General features: G+C 65.1%; 1 protein-coding gene across 4 annotated transcripts in view; it reads right to left on the bottom strand.

The window, feature by feature from the left end:
• Positions 1–15,678, bottom strand: part of PWWP2B (PWWP domain containing 2B) — a 32,559-nt gene extending 16,881 nt beyond the window's left edge. For 2 of the 4 annotated variants that reach the window (XM_032282050.1, XM_032282049.1), the window contains exons 1-2: positions 14,525–14,699; positions 5,679–7,342 (exon numbers count right to left, since the gene is read on the bottom strand). In XM_032282050.1, coding sequence (XP_032137941.1) covers positions 5,695–7,342; positions 14,525–14,649 — 1,773 coding nt within the window. In that variant the 5' untranslated portion in view covers positions 14,650–14,699 and the 3' untranslated portion in view covers positions 5,679–5,694. Of the gene's footprint in view, positions 1–2,443; positions 2,562–5,678; positions 7,343–14,524; positions 14,700–15,574 lie in introns of those variants that run through there. The other 2 variants (XR_004270090.1, XM_032282051.1) reach the window with 2 other exon arrangements.
• Between the last annotated feature and the right edge of the window lie 409 nt (positions 15,679–16,087).

Here is a 16,087-nt window from a genome sequence, read left to right as displayed (position 1 = left end):
TCCTGCTGAGAGGGCAGCCTCCACCGCCCCGCAGGGGTCCTGCTGAGCCTCCACTCCCGATCCTCTGACCAGGGGCGTGTACCCTGTCCAGGGTGTGAGAGCCTGGTGGGGTCAGGGGCAAGGATTTGGAGCTGGAAGTGAGACCCAGGAAGCAAGACACCTGGCAGCAGGTTCGAGTGGCATTAGGGCACCTCGCCAGAGGTAGGTGCAGCGCTTTTCTTTGAAGGCACAAATGGGCAGGGGCTTCCAGCAGCGTCCCCCCACACTGAGACAGCCCCCCATGTCCCAGGCACCTGACCCCAAGGAGCAACTCCAAACACCCGGCACCTGCCCGCCTGTCCCCCAACATGGCCTGGATGCCCAAGCCACCGGCCGGGAGGAGGTGGCAGGCACCCGCTGCCGGGAGCCAGGAGAGGGAGCAGAGCCTGAGGCCCCCGCAGCAGGCTCGGAATTACAAGCCTCCGTTTCCTTCTGGAACAAAATAATTACAACCTTCACCCGGGACCTGAATTTCCTGAAAGCAACGCAGGGAAGTCAGCTGAGAAACCCATCCTCGGAAGCAGAGAGCGTTTTAATTTAGAGTTGGAGGAAGAGAAAAGCCAGTTTTGGGCAGGAAGCTCAAGGATGCTGTTCTAAAAGGAAAACGTAAATCAGAAAAGCCGAGGCCGCTTCCGCCCCGGAGACCCCAGCAAGCACCGCACTCGTCCACGTCCAGCGGAGGCTCTGCCGACTCCGCACTCCGGGTGCCATGCAGCGTCCTCATTATTGTCCTTATTTCCCAGGAGTCAACACGGTGAGGCTTTGGGTCGAAGTGGCCTGCGCACCTCAGACCCTTCGGGAGCGATGGGCCCCTCCCTCGCCCACAGACCCTGGGGCTGAGGCCCATCTCCACCACCACTGCCTGGGGCCTTCCCTTGCTGCGTATGAGGCTGGGGTGACCCTGGGTTGTGCCCAAGCTGCCCACACAGCCCTGGGGACATGGAGTGGACGAGAGCCTGGGAATGCCACCGTCTGCGGCATCATGTTTGCAATCTGCTTAAATGAGGGCTTCGAGGTGAGCAGCCTCTCCCGCGTTATCTACTGGTCCCGAGATGCCACCCGGGCACTTCCAGGAGGCAGAGGCCTTGTGCAGAGCGTGGGGCGATATGGCCGTGAGAAGGGGGTGCCTGGACCCCCAGGAGCTGCAGAGGCAAGATCCTCGCCGGAGCTGAAGGCGCACAGCCCTGCAGGCTTTGGTGCAAGCCCCTGCCCCCCAGAGGCGTGGGAACAAGCGCCTGTGGTCTCAGGGCCCCAGTGTGTGGAGGCCACAGGAAACACGGGAGACAGGGGCGACCCCAGGGACACTGACTGTTCAGTGGCGCAGGAATGCTGCGCTCCCAGCTGCTGACGGAGGCCGTGCAGGGTACGGCCCTGAAAGTCCCCTGCCAGAGCAGGAGGGGAAAGGGCTGGGCCTCTGGGGCCACAGGACGCTGGACCCCTCCGGCCTGCACTGTCTGGGAGCCTGTGAAAGCTCGCCCTTGCCCGAGAGGCCGGGACACCAGGAGATCACTGAGTCCCCACTTCACAGAGGTGTCAGCCTCCAGTCCCCGTGTCAGCAGAGCACAGAGCCCCGGCCACGCCAGGGCAGCACAGGGGGTGCCTGTGCAGGACCAGAAGCCCCGTCGGCCTCAGAGCTCCCAGGACCGGGTGCCCTTGTTGGCCCTCACGACTCCCAGGACCAGGGGCCCCCCATTGAACCTCACAGCTCCCAGGACACCAGGCACGCCCCCCCAACTGCTGTGGTGCTGGGGTGCAGGGACGGCAAGGCTCTGAACCCCTCAGGTCCTCCCCACAGGGCTGGTTGGTGCCACCCACTCCCTGCCACCCTCCTTCCTGCTCCCACATAGCGCACGTGTCTGGTCACCTGTCATCTCCACCTGCCTCTGCTGCTCTGAAGCCTCTGCCTCAAGTGTCCATTCTGTGGAGCCCCCCTTCCTGCTTTCTGTCCCACAGCATTGTCCGGGCCCAGGTTCCCCCAGAATATAGGTCCCTGTCCCCAGTTCCTTGCCTGACCTGCCTCTGAGCTTTCACCTGAGATACCTCCAGCCAGGCTGCAGGCACCTCCCAAGAACTGAAGCCACCCTGAGGATGGGGCCACGCCTGGACACCCGCCCAGCAACCCCCCACCGCCCCCGTCCCCATCCCTCTCCCTGTACTCACAGCTGGGGGTCATTAATTTATTTTTAAAGCCATCAGATGTTTTTTAAAGTTTCATTGACAAATAATAACAAGACCACCTCACTCCTCTGTCTGTCATTCTCCAGCAGCACCGCGTCCATGCCTTGGCCCCCCCAGGCCCTCAGTCCGCCTCTGCCCACCTCCCCAAGCCCTGAAACGTGCCCTGCCCTCCTCCTGCCTAGAATGCTCACCCCACCCTCATCCCATCAGCTCCTGATTAGCTCACCATTCAGATCCTGGCTCCTGCCACCTCCTCCAGGAAGCCTTCCCAGATCCCAGTCCAGGCCAGGTTTCTCGCCGGACGCTGTGCTTCAAGGCCCTCTTCCCTTCCTCCTCAGCAGTTCCTGTGTGTGATCACGCACTAATTTGGGAACTGGTGATTCACAACCCTCCCCATTCGGTCCCCCTTCTAGCCTGGGTCCAGTTGAGTGCTCGGCCCTCAGCAGAGGGGTGGGTGGGTAGTGAGAAAGAGACCAGGAAAGCAGAGACAGAACCCTGAGCCTGGAGGGGGGCAGGACCCCAGGCTGAGGCCCCGGGGCTCACACAGGAGAGCTGCTTTCGCCTCTCAGGCTCGGTGGCCCCCGAGGTGGGGGTGTGGGCAGGCGTTGCCTTTTCCAGGTCCCCATTCCTTGCTGCAGGACAAGCCTGGCCAGGCAGCTCCTTCTGGGCCCGAGCCTGCACGCCCGGTGCCTGCACCTGAAGCAGGAGGCTGCTCCCAGGCACAGCAGCCCTGGAGCCCGGTCCCCACCGCCTGCCCCCACCCAGGACCTGGGGGTCCCTGTGGGTGCAGGAGAATCCCCAGGGAAAGGCCTCTCCTGCCAGCCTGAGGGTACAGTGGCCACAGGCCACTCACAGGCCCCCGGAGCCGGCCACGACCACCCAGGGCACACGTGCCACTCACTCAGAGGCGGGACCTGCTGTTACCCCAAGAGAGCTGAACAAACAGGCTCAGAGGTATTGGCTTGCTGAGGCCACAACAGCAGGTGACCAGCCGGGACAAGGCCCAGCAGCCTCTATTCCTGCACGGGAGGCCGGCCCAGCCTCGGCACACCTGGGTCAGGACCTCACACGGAGGGGTGCTCAAGTGCGCTACACAGCTGGGCGCGCGTCCTGGGGAGGCCCCTGCTCAGGCTGATGTGCTCAGCCCTTGTGCCAGCCAGGCCGCCTCTCAGCACCACTGGTCACGGCCCCTGTGGTCTGTGGGGCATCCACCTACCCCTCAGCTGAGCCTCTAGCACCCCCAACAAGCGGAGAGTGAGGGGTCTCTTAGGGGGAGATGCTGAGCTCATCATCCCTGCAACGGAGCAGATCTGGCTGTGCCTGCAGCGACCACCCCCTGACAGGTGCTGGGCGGCACAGACACCCACAATCCTCAGGAAGCTGCTGGGGCAGGTCAGGGTGGCCGGTGGGCGGGGACCGGGAGGACAACCTTCCCTGCCTGAGCTCAGCCCCCACGCCTGCCTCCTCCTCCTGCTCCCCACTCGGGCATGGCCACCCCCACCCCACGCCTCTTTCAGCCTCTGCTCAGAGAAGTGCACCTTCAGGATGGTGTTGGCGGGTCCCCCTTCCCAGGAAAGGCAGGTCCCCCACATTACCCCTACAAAGAGCGACCAGAGTGACTGCTGACGCTTCAAAGCAAACATGTCCTCCAGAGACCACCAACGCCACACAGGGCAGGACATCCCACGCCCCTTGAGATGCCAGCTCTGACCACGCTGAGCAACTGGTCTTTAACCCTTAGGAAACAAAACCAGAAAGCCGACCAGGCACATGCCGCTCTGCACTTTGGCGCTGAAAGGATCTGGCACCCCCACTCCCAGGGCAGGGGGCTGGTCCTGGCACGGGACCAGGGAGCAGCAGCCCTGGGGCAGGCACTGCCCCCCGCAGAGGCAGGCAAACCCGTCTGGTGAGATTTTTCTGCGCTTCCGGATAAACACAGCCGGCCCTGAGCCTGCAAGGCTGCGTCCTCCGCCACGGGCTCCCTGCCAGCCAAGGCCTCTGGCCTCACTTGCGGACCTGGGTGGGGCACACAGCCCGGTAAATGCCCGAGTCCAGAACTTGGGGAGGGTCCCCCAGGACAGCAGACTCGAGTCCTCTGAGCTTCCTCCGATCCCTTGGAGGACGGTGCCCCAGCTTGACAGACTCCCCCAGACTCAAGCCAAGAGGTGGCCCCCACCCGCACTCCCCAACATGGCACCTGCCCCACCCCTGCCCAAAGGCTCCAGAACTGACCAGAAAAGGGCCTGGTTCCTGAGGCAGGGGGAGCAGCCACATTTGTGCCTGAACAGCTGGGCAGCCTGGGGACCCTGGCTTGATGACAGTGGCCTCTCATCACTGCATTCACCCCAGAACCCCAAACGCAGCGCACAGCAGTGGAGGGCACTCAGCCGCCCCACTCCCCACCCCCACCAAAGGCTAAGGCTGGAGGATTGTCACCTGGGAAACGGCAAGGCCTCTGGGCAGGCGGCCAGGGCAGACAAGGTCACCAGCCGTCACCCAGGCCTAGGCAGAGACTCTGCCCCTGCCCTCTGCATATAGCCCCCGGCCCTGGAATCTCTGCATCCAGGGGGCCATTAGGCCACCCAGCCAGGGAGAGGTGCACAGAGGGCCACCAGGTGCCCCCGCCCGGAGGGGACTCCCCACAGCTAGCCCAGAACCCACTGGGGAGGCAGGAGGGGCATCGGGAGGTGCTGGTAGAGTGGCCTTCAGATGCCAGCCAGCCCCTCGAGGGGCTCAGGGCAGAACCCAGCCCCTCTCGGCAGGCCCTGGATGCCCCACACAGTGACCACAGGGTCATGGGCGGTGCCCCCGGCCCCAAGAGGTGACACTCCCACATCTCCACACAGCATAGAGAATCCGCACAAGGCCTGGCTGGAGATTCTACCAAGCACTCTTGGGAGAGGCCAAGAGTGAGACACTGTCCCCAGGAACAGGCCCCCACACATGTCCTAGGCCCTGGGCGCCTGGCCACGCACAGCCCGCTGACAATGGAGTCCACATTGGCCCAGGAGGAAGATTTAGGGGGTCGAGGGGGGCAGGGCTAGGCCAGTCTGGGAGCTGAGGCAGGGGCTTCGTCTGAGGGTAGGAAACTCGCCTGGCCCTCCCTGATTTCATGTCCTGGACGGCTGATCCATGAACAGGAGGAGGGAGAGGGTCCTCTCTGATGCTGGGAAGAGCAGTGAGGGTTTGCCCGCTGAGTAATTCAAGACAGGCCTGGGCTCTCCCTCCCCAGGATCAGTTGAACCGCATCCCCACACATGAGAACCTCCTCTCTGGCACGCCTTTGAAAAATGGCTGCAAAACACAAACTCGATTTGTGCTTTGTAATGCGCCTCGCGTGAATCAGAAGCGTGGATGGCATTACCAGCGAGGGCAGCCATTTCCAGGAGGCGGGGGGTCCCCGGCGGCTCCCTGGGCCTCAGCGCCTGAACACACGTGTGAGTCTGGGCTGGCACACTCACCTGGTCAGGGAACCAGTTACGTTTCAAACTGGGTTAAGAGCTCCCTGATTTCCGGGGCCACGTGTCTCGCGGCATTGGCAGCCTCGGTTATAGCTTTCCGATACATCCCCTTCTTCTTACGGTTAAATCTCAGTTTGAAAAATTCAGAGAAAGGGGAGAGTTTTGAAATAGACAAGAATGACGTAGTCGGAGAACCAAACCACGAGACCTTCGCTTCTCGCCAAGAGGGCTCACCATCCTCCTTCTGGCCAAGGCTGATGCCGAGAACACGCGCCGGCCACCAAGGAAAACCATGGATCTTACCCCACACGATGTCCCCCACGGCCACAGTCCTGCCGTCCTCTGTGATGCACTCGGACACGCTCTGCGTGTGCAGCCGCACCGTCAGGGGCGGCACCGTTGGGCGAACCTCTCTGGACGAGGAAGGCGCCGACGCGCCGTGGCTGGGCGACAGGTCGCCTGCGTCTGCAGGCGTCCCTTCTGAGCCGGATGATCTGGCCTCGTCCAGGCTGTCGCTGCTGCACGCCAACTCACTGGCACAGTCCGCTCTCCCCTCCGGGCAGCTGACAAGAAAAGCCAGGCCACCGCGTCCCTGTGGACCTTGGGGACAGCTCTTGAGGTCGTCGTCCTCACCCGAACTTCCGGAAGACAAGTCTGCCAGCCCAGTGGCAGGGCCGTCCGCACAGGGCATGGGCGAGCTGGCCCGTGGGCACCCATTCAGCTCCTCCACCAGCTCGGCACGGTACACGGGCTCGTGCTCACTGTCCCCCAGGCGGTGGGGCTTCAGGCGGATCTTGGGGGGCGGTAGGTCCGTGCTGGGCAGCACAGGCCGCGTCAGTTTCAGCTTGGGGATGGAGGCCGAGGGTACGCCGGGCGGCCGGTCCCGGGGCTCTCTGTCTGGCACCTCGGGGTCCTGGCTGCCCTCATCCTCTGGGGCCTGCTGGGGGCAGAAGGGCTCCAGAGAGCCGTGCACACGGGAGGGGATCTTGACCACCTCGCCCTTGCCCTGGGGCGTGCTGTAGGAGATCTTAATGACCGGGCTGCGGGGCACCTGCTCGGCAGGGGCCCTGTCCTCCTCCCGCCTCTCCCTCTTGCTCCTCCTGGTGGTGGCTGCAGCCACAGGGTCACTGCTCTCCGGCTCCTCCGGCTTGTGGAGCTCCCTGTCTGGGCCACTGCCCAGCCTCCTGCGGGCCCTGGGTGCGGACGGGGGTCCAGGGCTGGCCTCCGGGGGGCTCAGCGTGCTCTTGCACTTCTCACACAGCACCTGGCGTGGCCGCAGGCGGATGGTGCTCAGGATGAGGCGCCCCGGATCTCGGTTGCGGGACAGACGCCGCCGGGTGCGCTTGATGGTCCTGGGCGGTGGCTGAGGCACCCACTGCTTGTACGTGTTCCGGAGCCACAGCGGGTGAGGGAAGGGGGCGCCTTCGAAGTACGGTGGGTATGGGGGCAGGCTTCCGGCGGGCAGCGGCGGTATGAGGGGCGGGGGTGGCTCAGGGCCAGCTGTCTCAGGGGACTGGACCCCTTGGGGAGGAGGCGGGGAGTCGGGCCCCAGCTGCATCACCTCTGCTTCCCCCTCCTCGGGGGCCTGGCCACGGCTGCTGCTGGCGGGGGTGTCATCGGCCTGGGGCAGTGGAGCCGAGGGAGGTAGCCCAAAGAGGCCGGACCTGGCAACAGGGAGAGAGAAAGCAGAGTGAGAAGGGACCCTGGCACAGCTGCCACCTGCACCCAGCCCTCGGAGCCAAGGCCCGGGACCCTCGCTCCAGGAAGTCTGGGCAGCAAGCCATGCCCTGAGGCCAGGGCCGTATTCAGGACTGCACACCGATGCGCACGCCCCTACAAATGTCCAGCGTTGGACGTGTCAGATCAAGGCATGTGCCTTACAAAGCCACGAGGCATGTGGCCTTGACGCTAGCTGCTTCCCTGGCCTGAGAGAGGCACAGAGGGGCTGAATTTCAGTCCATGGCCCCAGGGGAAATATGGCCCCAGGAGGAATGCTCTCAGGAAGGCTGACCTGGCCTGGTCAGGGGACTGGCTGCCTTCTGGCCCACAACCCTGGGCCCCAAAACTCAGGCCCCTTGCTCACAGGCTCATCCGTTCCCTCTTTTCCTCTCCAAGGGGCTGGGGGACTCAGGGAAGACCCCCTGAGAATCAGGCAACCCTTCAGCTCCACATGCAAGTCCCTGGAGAATGCTGTCCTGCAGGACCAGGGTTCCAGGCTCGTGATGTGTATCTGGGGTGGGCCTGCGCGTGGCCTGGGGCTGAGCCCTCTGGAGGTGGCCCCGATGCTTCCAGTGACCCCGAGAGAGTCCTCATCTGCATCTGCCCACACAACCTAGAAGCTCCTCCTTGCCCGCCTGGCACCCCCAGGCCCTCCCCTGCTGGGTCACAGGATCCACAGGGAAAGGAGCACAAGGGGCAGGGGCAGCCACTTGCTGCTGGGGGAGCCACAGTTAAGGCCAAACACAGCAGCCAGCACCCCGGGGCTGCCACAGCCAGGACACCCATCCCAGCTAAAGGACTTCCCATCCTGGGACATGCTGGTCCAGGCAGCCTGTATTTAACGGGCAGTGCCCAGCACTGTGCGTGGCTTTGGGGAATTCATCATCAGAAGCTGGCGGTGACCACGTCCTAGAGTGCGGGCCACGTCACTGCACAGATGCCCAGCTGCCCCGTCCTTCTCGAGGTCCAAATGCAGCCAACGTCCCCAAGCCCTGTCCTGTCCAGCAAGCTGCTGTCCGTGAGTCAGGAAAACAGTTCTGAGAACACTGACGTTACCACACACCACAGAAGGCATGTCCACAGAGTCCACGTGTTTCAACAGTGAGCACGTGGTGTAACACGTAACAAACGGGATGCAGTTTTCAAGACTGCTTTAGCTAAAACAGAAAGAAAGAAGCAGACGGAGGGAACGGGACAGAAATGCACGACGGCACTGTGCCTCGCCAGGGAGGGCACAACGGCGGCCTGGAGCCCTGGTGGGGGGTGAACATGGGGCAGGGCTTCTACTCCGCGGTGGGGTGGCCAGGGTGAGCCCCACGCATCCCATTCTCCTCCAACCAGGCACCACTGTGGTGCCTGCAGCCACAGGCTGGCATCACCGGAGTGCGGGCTGCGCCGTCCCTGTGCCCACTGTCTCCCAGGGCCCGGTGGCAGCCGTGGGAAGCAGATGCTTTGCTGCCTCCATCTCTGATGGGCTGACTTTCATGGAAATAGACATGGGAAAGGAGAGCTGGGCATATGGGCCCCCGGCCATAATGCACTGAGGCCAGTCCCAGGCAGTGCCCTCACCAGGTGCCAGTGCCAGGACCAAGGAGCACAGACCCCGTGCACCCCGGGCCCAGCAGGCCACACCTGGCCCCTCCAGCATTTGTGAGGAAAGTTTTACCCACACACAGCGTGGCCCCCAGGCTCCTTTACATGCTGTCTGTGAGCCAGGCCGCAGTGAGGCCACCCCATCCAATGACGTTCACTTACGCAAAAGGCTTGCTGGACGGAGCTCAGCTGCGGGAGAACAGCCTTTGCCCAGAGCCGGCCCCACCCCCACTCGGGGTTCTAGGCTGGTGTCTCCAAGTTCCCTGGCCTCACGGCCAGGACTGGCCTCTGGCTCATCACCTCCCATGAGCACCTTGTGGGCATTTCTTTTTTTTTTTTTATTTTTTTTTTTATTTGAGACGGAGTTTCGCTCTTGTTACCCAGGCTGGAGTGCAATGGCGCGATCTCGGCTCACCGCAACCTCTGCCTCCCGGGTTCAGGCAATTCTCCTGCCTCAGCCTCCTGAGTAGCTGGGATTCCAGGCACGCGCCACCATGCCCAGCTAAATTTTTGTATTTTTAGTAGAGACGGGGTTTCACCATGTTGAAAGGATGGTCTCGATCTCTTGACCTCGTGATCCACCCGCCTCGGCCTCCCAAAGTGCTGGGATTACAGGCGTGAGCCACCGCGCCCAGCCCTTGTGGGCATTTCACACAGCATGAGCATTCAGAGAACCACCGTGTGTGCTCACACACAAGCACATCTGTGTGTACACACTCACCTGCTGGTGCGGGCACCCTGAGCTTCTGGGCCAGTGCTTATGGCCCCTCTCGTTGGGGTGTCCCTACCAGAGGACAGGGACTACAACAGTCAAAGGGAGGGGCAACCCCACTAGGGCTGGGGAACATGGCATCCTGACCACACGGGGTTGTGGACTGCCTGGGCTGAAGGCACCAGGAACCCAAGGACAGCGTGCAGAAAATGGCTGCTGCCAGGCCTGCTGGGGCAGGGGGGCCTCCCTGGGCCACCTCTTCCAGTGGTCAGGGGAAGCTGGTTGGCAGGAAAAACCATAGCCTGGATACCAGAGGGGACCCTCCTCCAGGGCTGCAGAAACGGCACCTGCCCCACCCCTTGCCCCAGGATCTCCAGGCACAGGCCAGGGGCTAGTCCCTTCCTAGGCAGATCAAACGGGTGGGGGACAGTCTGAGCTTTGCCATCCCCTTTGGGACCCTGAGTCACACCTGCATCAGTGCCCAGGGACCCGCCAATCCAGCCCCGCAGAGTCGGCCGGTGACCCTCAGGCAGCTGTACTTCCTTCCTGGAGCTGCCGCCCTGCCCAGGCCACACCCCAGCGTACTGGTGGGTAAACAGGGTGGGAACAGCTCACTCCCCAGGCTGGCATGGGTGGGGAAACCCAGCTCCGGGGAGCTTGCAAAGCTGACAGCAGGGTCCCCAGGCTGCCGGGACCTGGACTCCTGCTCTCCTTGAGCAACACCATGAGAGACAGATCACAGCCTCCCCATTTCAGGGGGAAGGGCCGGTGAGGCTGTGTGAGACCAGGAAACGTGCCCCCAGGCTGAGCGGTGGGTGCTGGCTGGGGTCTGCTGCCTCTAGGCCTGGGGGTGGCGCTGGCACAGGAAGAAAGTGGCTTGTCCTGGACCCTGGGACCTGAAGGGTGGGGGCCTCTGGAAGTGCACAGGTGCGGCGTGATTCCACACACACACACCTCTAGGGACAGCCCCACCAGCCTGGCAGTGCCCCACAGGTAACACCGAGCCTTGGCAGGTGGGAAGAGGGGGTGGCCTGGAGCCAGATGAGCCTGCTGGATCCAGGCTGCCCTTTTAGGGCCCCCAGTTGGACACAACCATGGGGGCGTGACCTACCTGTGGGGAGAAGAAGGATGTGCAAGGGGCCCTGAGAAGGAGGCCTCAAGAGGCATCCTTGGGAGCTCAGGGACAGAATAAATAACCTTTGCTTTGAGAAACAGCTGGGGAAACTGAGGCAGGGGTGAGAAGCCCAGGTGTCTGTAATTGCAGAAGGGACCAGATCCCAAAGCAAAAAGTACCCCGGTGCCACTCCTAATGGCACGGCGGCGTCCCGGCAAGGACACGGAGGCCCTGGAAACCAGGCCTGAGGTCCTTAGCCAGACACAAGTGGCAGCGTCATTACTCAGCCATGGCCGCCCTGGGGCCTCGCCTGGGTGTCAGGCTCAGCTACACCCCCAGAAAGGCCCAGGCCTGAGGTCTGCCTGTGGCCGTGCTGGGAGGAGCGCTGCCCTGGCCGCCTGCCCGAGCCCCCGGCACTCGCTGGCAGCACCTCCAGCCGGCTCCCCCATTCCACAGCCCAGGGCCGAGCGACGGCCTCCTGTCCTCCCTCCCGGGCCCACGTTCCCCCTGGACCTTTCTTCCTCACTCTCTGTGAGGAAAGGCCAGCCCGTTGTGGCCTAAAGAGGTAAGGAAAACGCAGCTCTGCAGCAGGAACAGACAGTCCCCGTGCAGCCCAGGTCAGCCCCGAGGCCAGCACCCAAGGCCTGCCTCCGCTGTGCTGCAGTGTGGGTCTAGAAAGCACCACAGTCTCCCCACAGCCCTACAGACACCCACAGCAGGACCAGGCCAGCACTTGGGAAACAGGGCAGGTGGGTCAGGCCTGCTGGGGGCAGTGGGGCCTCCCAGGGCCAGCTCTCTCAGGGGTTAGGGAAAGCAGGCTGGCAGGAGAAGCCACAGCCTAAACACTGGGGGCCCCACAATGGGAGCCTGCCCCACCCTGTGGGCACCTGCCCGACCCAGGATCTCCAGGGGAGAGCAGGTGGGGCCAGGTGGCCATGGCCGGTCTCCTGTGTCCTGGACTCAAGGGTGTATGAGCCACGGACATGGTCCCTCTGTAAGCCCTGGGGGGCTCTCCCCGTAGCACAAGGCCAGGCCCCTACCCCACGCCCTCCTCACCCACTCGTTCAGTTGCCACCCCCTTGAGACGCTTCCAAGACCGGCCATGCTGGCAGGCGCCCTGGTGCCCTGGGCGGGGATGCACTAGGCCAAGGCCCCTCTCAGTCCCCAAGGGCAGGGCACATCCCATCACCACCGCACCACCCGCTCAGTGGTCCCGGCCCAGGCGCTCCCCCTCAGCTGCTGAGTGAATCATCCCAAGAGCAGCCCCTGGCAGTGCAGCCTCCACTTGGACAGGAGCGCCCAGGGCAGAACTCAGTGTGCCCTTCTGCCGGGACAGGCCGTGTCTGGGGTTCCTCGCGCAGAGGACTAGCCCACACTCGGTGCTTCATCTGTCCTCAGGCCACCCCTCAGTCGGAGCCCCCCATCCAGGGTCCTCAACCAGAAGCGCACCCTCAAATCACCCAGAAAACACAGGTCAGGGCAAGGCTTGGGTCATCAAAACTGTGGAAGGGATCCCCACATTGGCCCAGATGCAAGGAAGACCACTGGAGGCTGCCTGCTCCGGGCTCAGCCCACTTCCCGGCACACAGTAGGTACACAGTGAACTCACCCGGATGCACACACAGCCTGACCCCTCAAGAATCTTGCTTCAGATCACATGGCCTTCTGGCACCCGGCCAGGCAATTCCACCGGCCTGCCCGGCCCTGTCCCCTCTGCTCTATGAACGAGGGAGAGAATGTCATCTCCCAAATGGGCTGACAACAGACGCCGGCTGCCAGGCCCATCTCAACCCCGAATCCGGGCGCCTGTGTGAGCAGGGCGCCATTCCCGAGGGACTGCCCCGAACAGGTGCCTGGCTGCCCGCTGCCTGCGCTGAACAGAATCCGCAAAATGCCCGCTGCTCTGGGACCCACAGGTTCCCTGAGGTGGGCGGACACCTGTCACAGGGCTCCCTGCAGCTCTTCTCTGAGTCAGCACCCACACTTGAGGACTGGGCCTCCACTGTCACACTCAGGGGATAAGGGCGGGCACCATGCCTGAAGAGAAACTGGCACCTGGGAAGGCAGGACTGGAAACAGGAGCTCTGGGACTCAGAATACAAGGACGGAGAAGTGGCGGAGAGAATCAGGCACGGGGAGATGACAGGGACGGGCGAGGGGCAGGGGTCCTTGCAGGACAAGCCTCAGGGCCGGGGTCAGGAGCCTGCTCTACCTTCAGATTCCCCACAAGGACAAAGGGGCCAGCCCAGGGCACCAAGGGTGGCTGGTGAGTGGCTGCATCAGCAGAGGCCGGGCTCCCAGCTCCGTGGGCGGCTCTGGTTACAGCTGAACACGGCGGACAGGGTGGACACCCATGCATGCTACAGCTGCCAGTTCCCACGCCGGGGGTCCCATCAGACCTGGTTTTTTCCACAAAGGGGAGGCGGTAGTGTAGATTTGCAAACCAGGGTAGCCCCGGGCCTCAGGGAGGAGCGCCTGCGGCCACTGCAGATACTTGTCCTGTCCTGAGTCCGCGAGCCTGGAAATGGGCGAGCCTGGAAATGGGCGAGCTTCGGCTGCTGCTGCCCCTCTCCAGGGAGGAAAGGCCAGACACGGTGGTGCAGGTTTGGCAGGGGTGCGGCCCTCAGGACCAGGACCAAGCCCAAGCCTGCCTGCTGGAGGAGGCTGAGGCCGGCGGTGGAGGGGGATGGCAGCCCCAAGTGTGGCTCCATCCTGCCCCAGACTCGCCGCGGTAGCCCACACGGAGCGGGCACAGCCACACGGGAGCCATATGTTAAATCACATGACTTGGGCATAAATGGCTCCTGGCACATCTAATGAAGAGATAACGTCTTCGAAATCATTGTGGCAGGAACAGGGTCCTTCCTGCTAATTCATGTCGCCGGGTGAAAATCTGGGCTCCACTGAGGGAAAAAGTTGGGCCTGTAAAAGAAGAGCCTTTTCCGGCTCCCAGTTTCAGAATAAAGCCGCGCAGGAGTGCGGCAAGGCCACAGCCTGATTAATGCCTAATCATTTATCTGGCGGCGGCAGCTCCCTGTCATGTGACTCCGCGCCCAGGAGGCTCCTCTGCTCTGCCTGGGTCCCTGCAGCCCCGCACAGGTGCCTCTCCGGAGGGGCTGCCCGCCCTGCCCGGCGCCCCCACCCAGGAAGCTCCCGGGGGATGCACGCGCGGCTCCCACAACTTGCGCGACTTCGCGCCCCCGTGGGTCAGGGCTCCGGGGCCTGAAGCGGCTCTTCCACCGCACAGCTGGGCGCGACTGCTCTCCCCCGTGCAGACCGCGGCCGCGGAGTCGCTCCCGCAGCCCGGGCCGGGCCTCGGACGGGGCGCCCCCACCTGTGAGTAATTGCCGGGGCCAGGCCACGGCGCGCCCGACCCTCCCCCCCAACGACAATTCTGCCAACGGCGGAACTCAACAGTGTGTCTGAACAAAGAAAAGTGCGTTAATTACCGCAGACGCGAGGAGTTCCGGGACCCCCGCCCGCGCCCCCGCCGGCCGCCGGTTCTCCCGCCCCGGAAAGTCGCGACGACTTTGAGAGCCACTTTCCCCCCCACGCGGCGGCCGCGCTCGCGCGCCCCGAGACCGGGCTCGGCGGAAACCGAAAGCGGGCGCCGGGGCCGCACCGCCCTCCCCGCAGCCGGCTCTCGCGTCTCGGGCGGCGGCGAGTGTCGGGGGGACCCGGGGCGCCCCGGCCCGCGCCCCCGCTCACTTCTTCGTGCAGTCCAGCAGGATCCCGGCGAAGCTGCGCTCCCCGCAGCTCACGGTGACCACCAGCGCGCCGTTGACGACCTGCTCCACCCGCACGGGCAGCCGGCAGCCGGCGCGCGGCTCCATGCTCCCGCCGCGTCCCAGGCCGCCCCCGCCCCGCCGCCGCCGCCGCCGCCGCCGCCGGGTCAGCCCCGCGCGTGACGCCGCCCCGCGGCCGCCTGACGTCACAAAGCTCCGCTGGGGCGGCCGCCACCGCCGAGTCGGGCCGGGGACCCCGCCCGCCGCCGCGTCCCGGGAGAGCTGCGCCCGCACGCAGAGCTGGGCCGGACGCGCGCTGCGGACCCCGCGCTGAGGAGGGGGCTGCGCCCGGGCTCGCGGACACGCCGGCCGGGGACGTCCCCTGGCATGCGAGGACCCGAGAGCCACGCGCCCGGGGGCGGCGAGGAACCCCGTCCTGGCGGCAGCCCCGGGACCCCGTCCCCCGCTCCCCGGCCTTGGCCGCCCGGGCCCCTCCCCCTCCCGCGCCAGCCCCCGGCCCCTCCCCGCCGCCCTGCCCCGCGCACTCCCTCCCCCGTGGCCCGGGTGCCCCCGCCTGGGGTCGGCCGCCCGCCTGTCCTGGCAGCGCCCCGCGCAGGGCTTTCGTGGCCCCGGGCTCTGCGGAGAGGAAGTCCCGGGCGGCGCGCGCAGGAAGCCGGTGGGGCCGGGCGAGGAGACGCGGGGCGCACGGGGCAGCGGCCTAGTGTCGCCCTCGCCGCGTGGGGTCGGGACGGCGGGTCCTCCCACTGGGCTCGGCGCCTCTCGGGGGGCTCAGGGCCAGTCTGCGCGCCCGGGGGGGTGACTGTCCTGAGGCCTCTGTCGGGAGCGCCCCTTCGGGTGGCAGAGCCGAGGGGCCCGGCGCGCCTCCGCCAGTTTACAAAGGAAACAGCCTCCTTCCCCAGGGGCAGGGGCTCCCCGCGGGCAAGGAGTGGGGGTGACGGCGCCGGACCCTACGCCAGGACCCCGCAGTCGTCAAAGCCCCTGACTTCCTTCCCCAGCATCGGCGCGTCCGCACCCGGCTCAGAACACAGGGCCCGGCCTGTGGCAGTGACCTTGGCCCCGGGCCGGGCTTCTGAGCCGGGCTGGCCGCGCCTGACTGGGCCTGGAGGCGGGGCGGGAACCGCGGAGTTGTCGGGGCGACCCAGCGCCGCCCACGGCTCCTCCCAGCCTGGGAAGGGAGGACCACCACCGCGGCTGCCGGGGGCAGTCGGGCCCTGGCGCCGCTCGACCTCGCCCTCCGCCGGCCGCGCAGCAGAAGGAGCCGCAGAGAGGAGCCGGGGCTGAGTGAGGGAGCCCGCGGGGCCTGGGGCACCTGACCGTCCCAGGTAGTACAGGGGTGGGGATCGAGGACGAATGAGCCAGGGGTCTGGCCAGGGACAGTCCCAGAGGAGGCCTGGGGGCCCAGATAGCACCCGTCCTTCTCTGTGTGGACTGGGGCTCCCGCCAGCACCAAGCCCTTCCTGCACCTTCAGGCACCTCAAGGCACCCCACTGTCCAGGGTCAGCCAGCCCCTCCCCACTGGCCTCCA

This window comes from Sapajus apella, unplaced genomic scaffold (assembly GCF_009761245.1).
Source record: "Sapajus apella isolate SASKATOON/1434 unplaced genomic scaffold, GSC_monkey_1.0 scaffold13, whole genome shotgun sequence".
In the NCBI taxonomy this organism is placed as follows: Eukaryota; Metazoa; Chordata; class Mammalia; order Primates; family Cebidae; genus Sapajus; species Sapajus apella.
The sequence above is the reverse complement of the archived record's forward strand: the minus strand, read 5'-3'. Positions and strand labels throughout refer to the sequence as shown.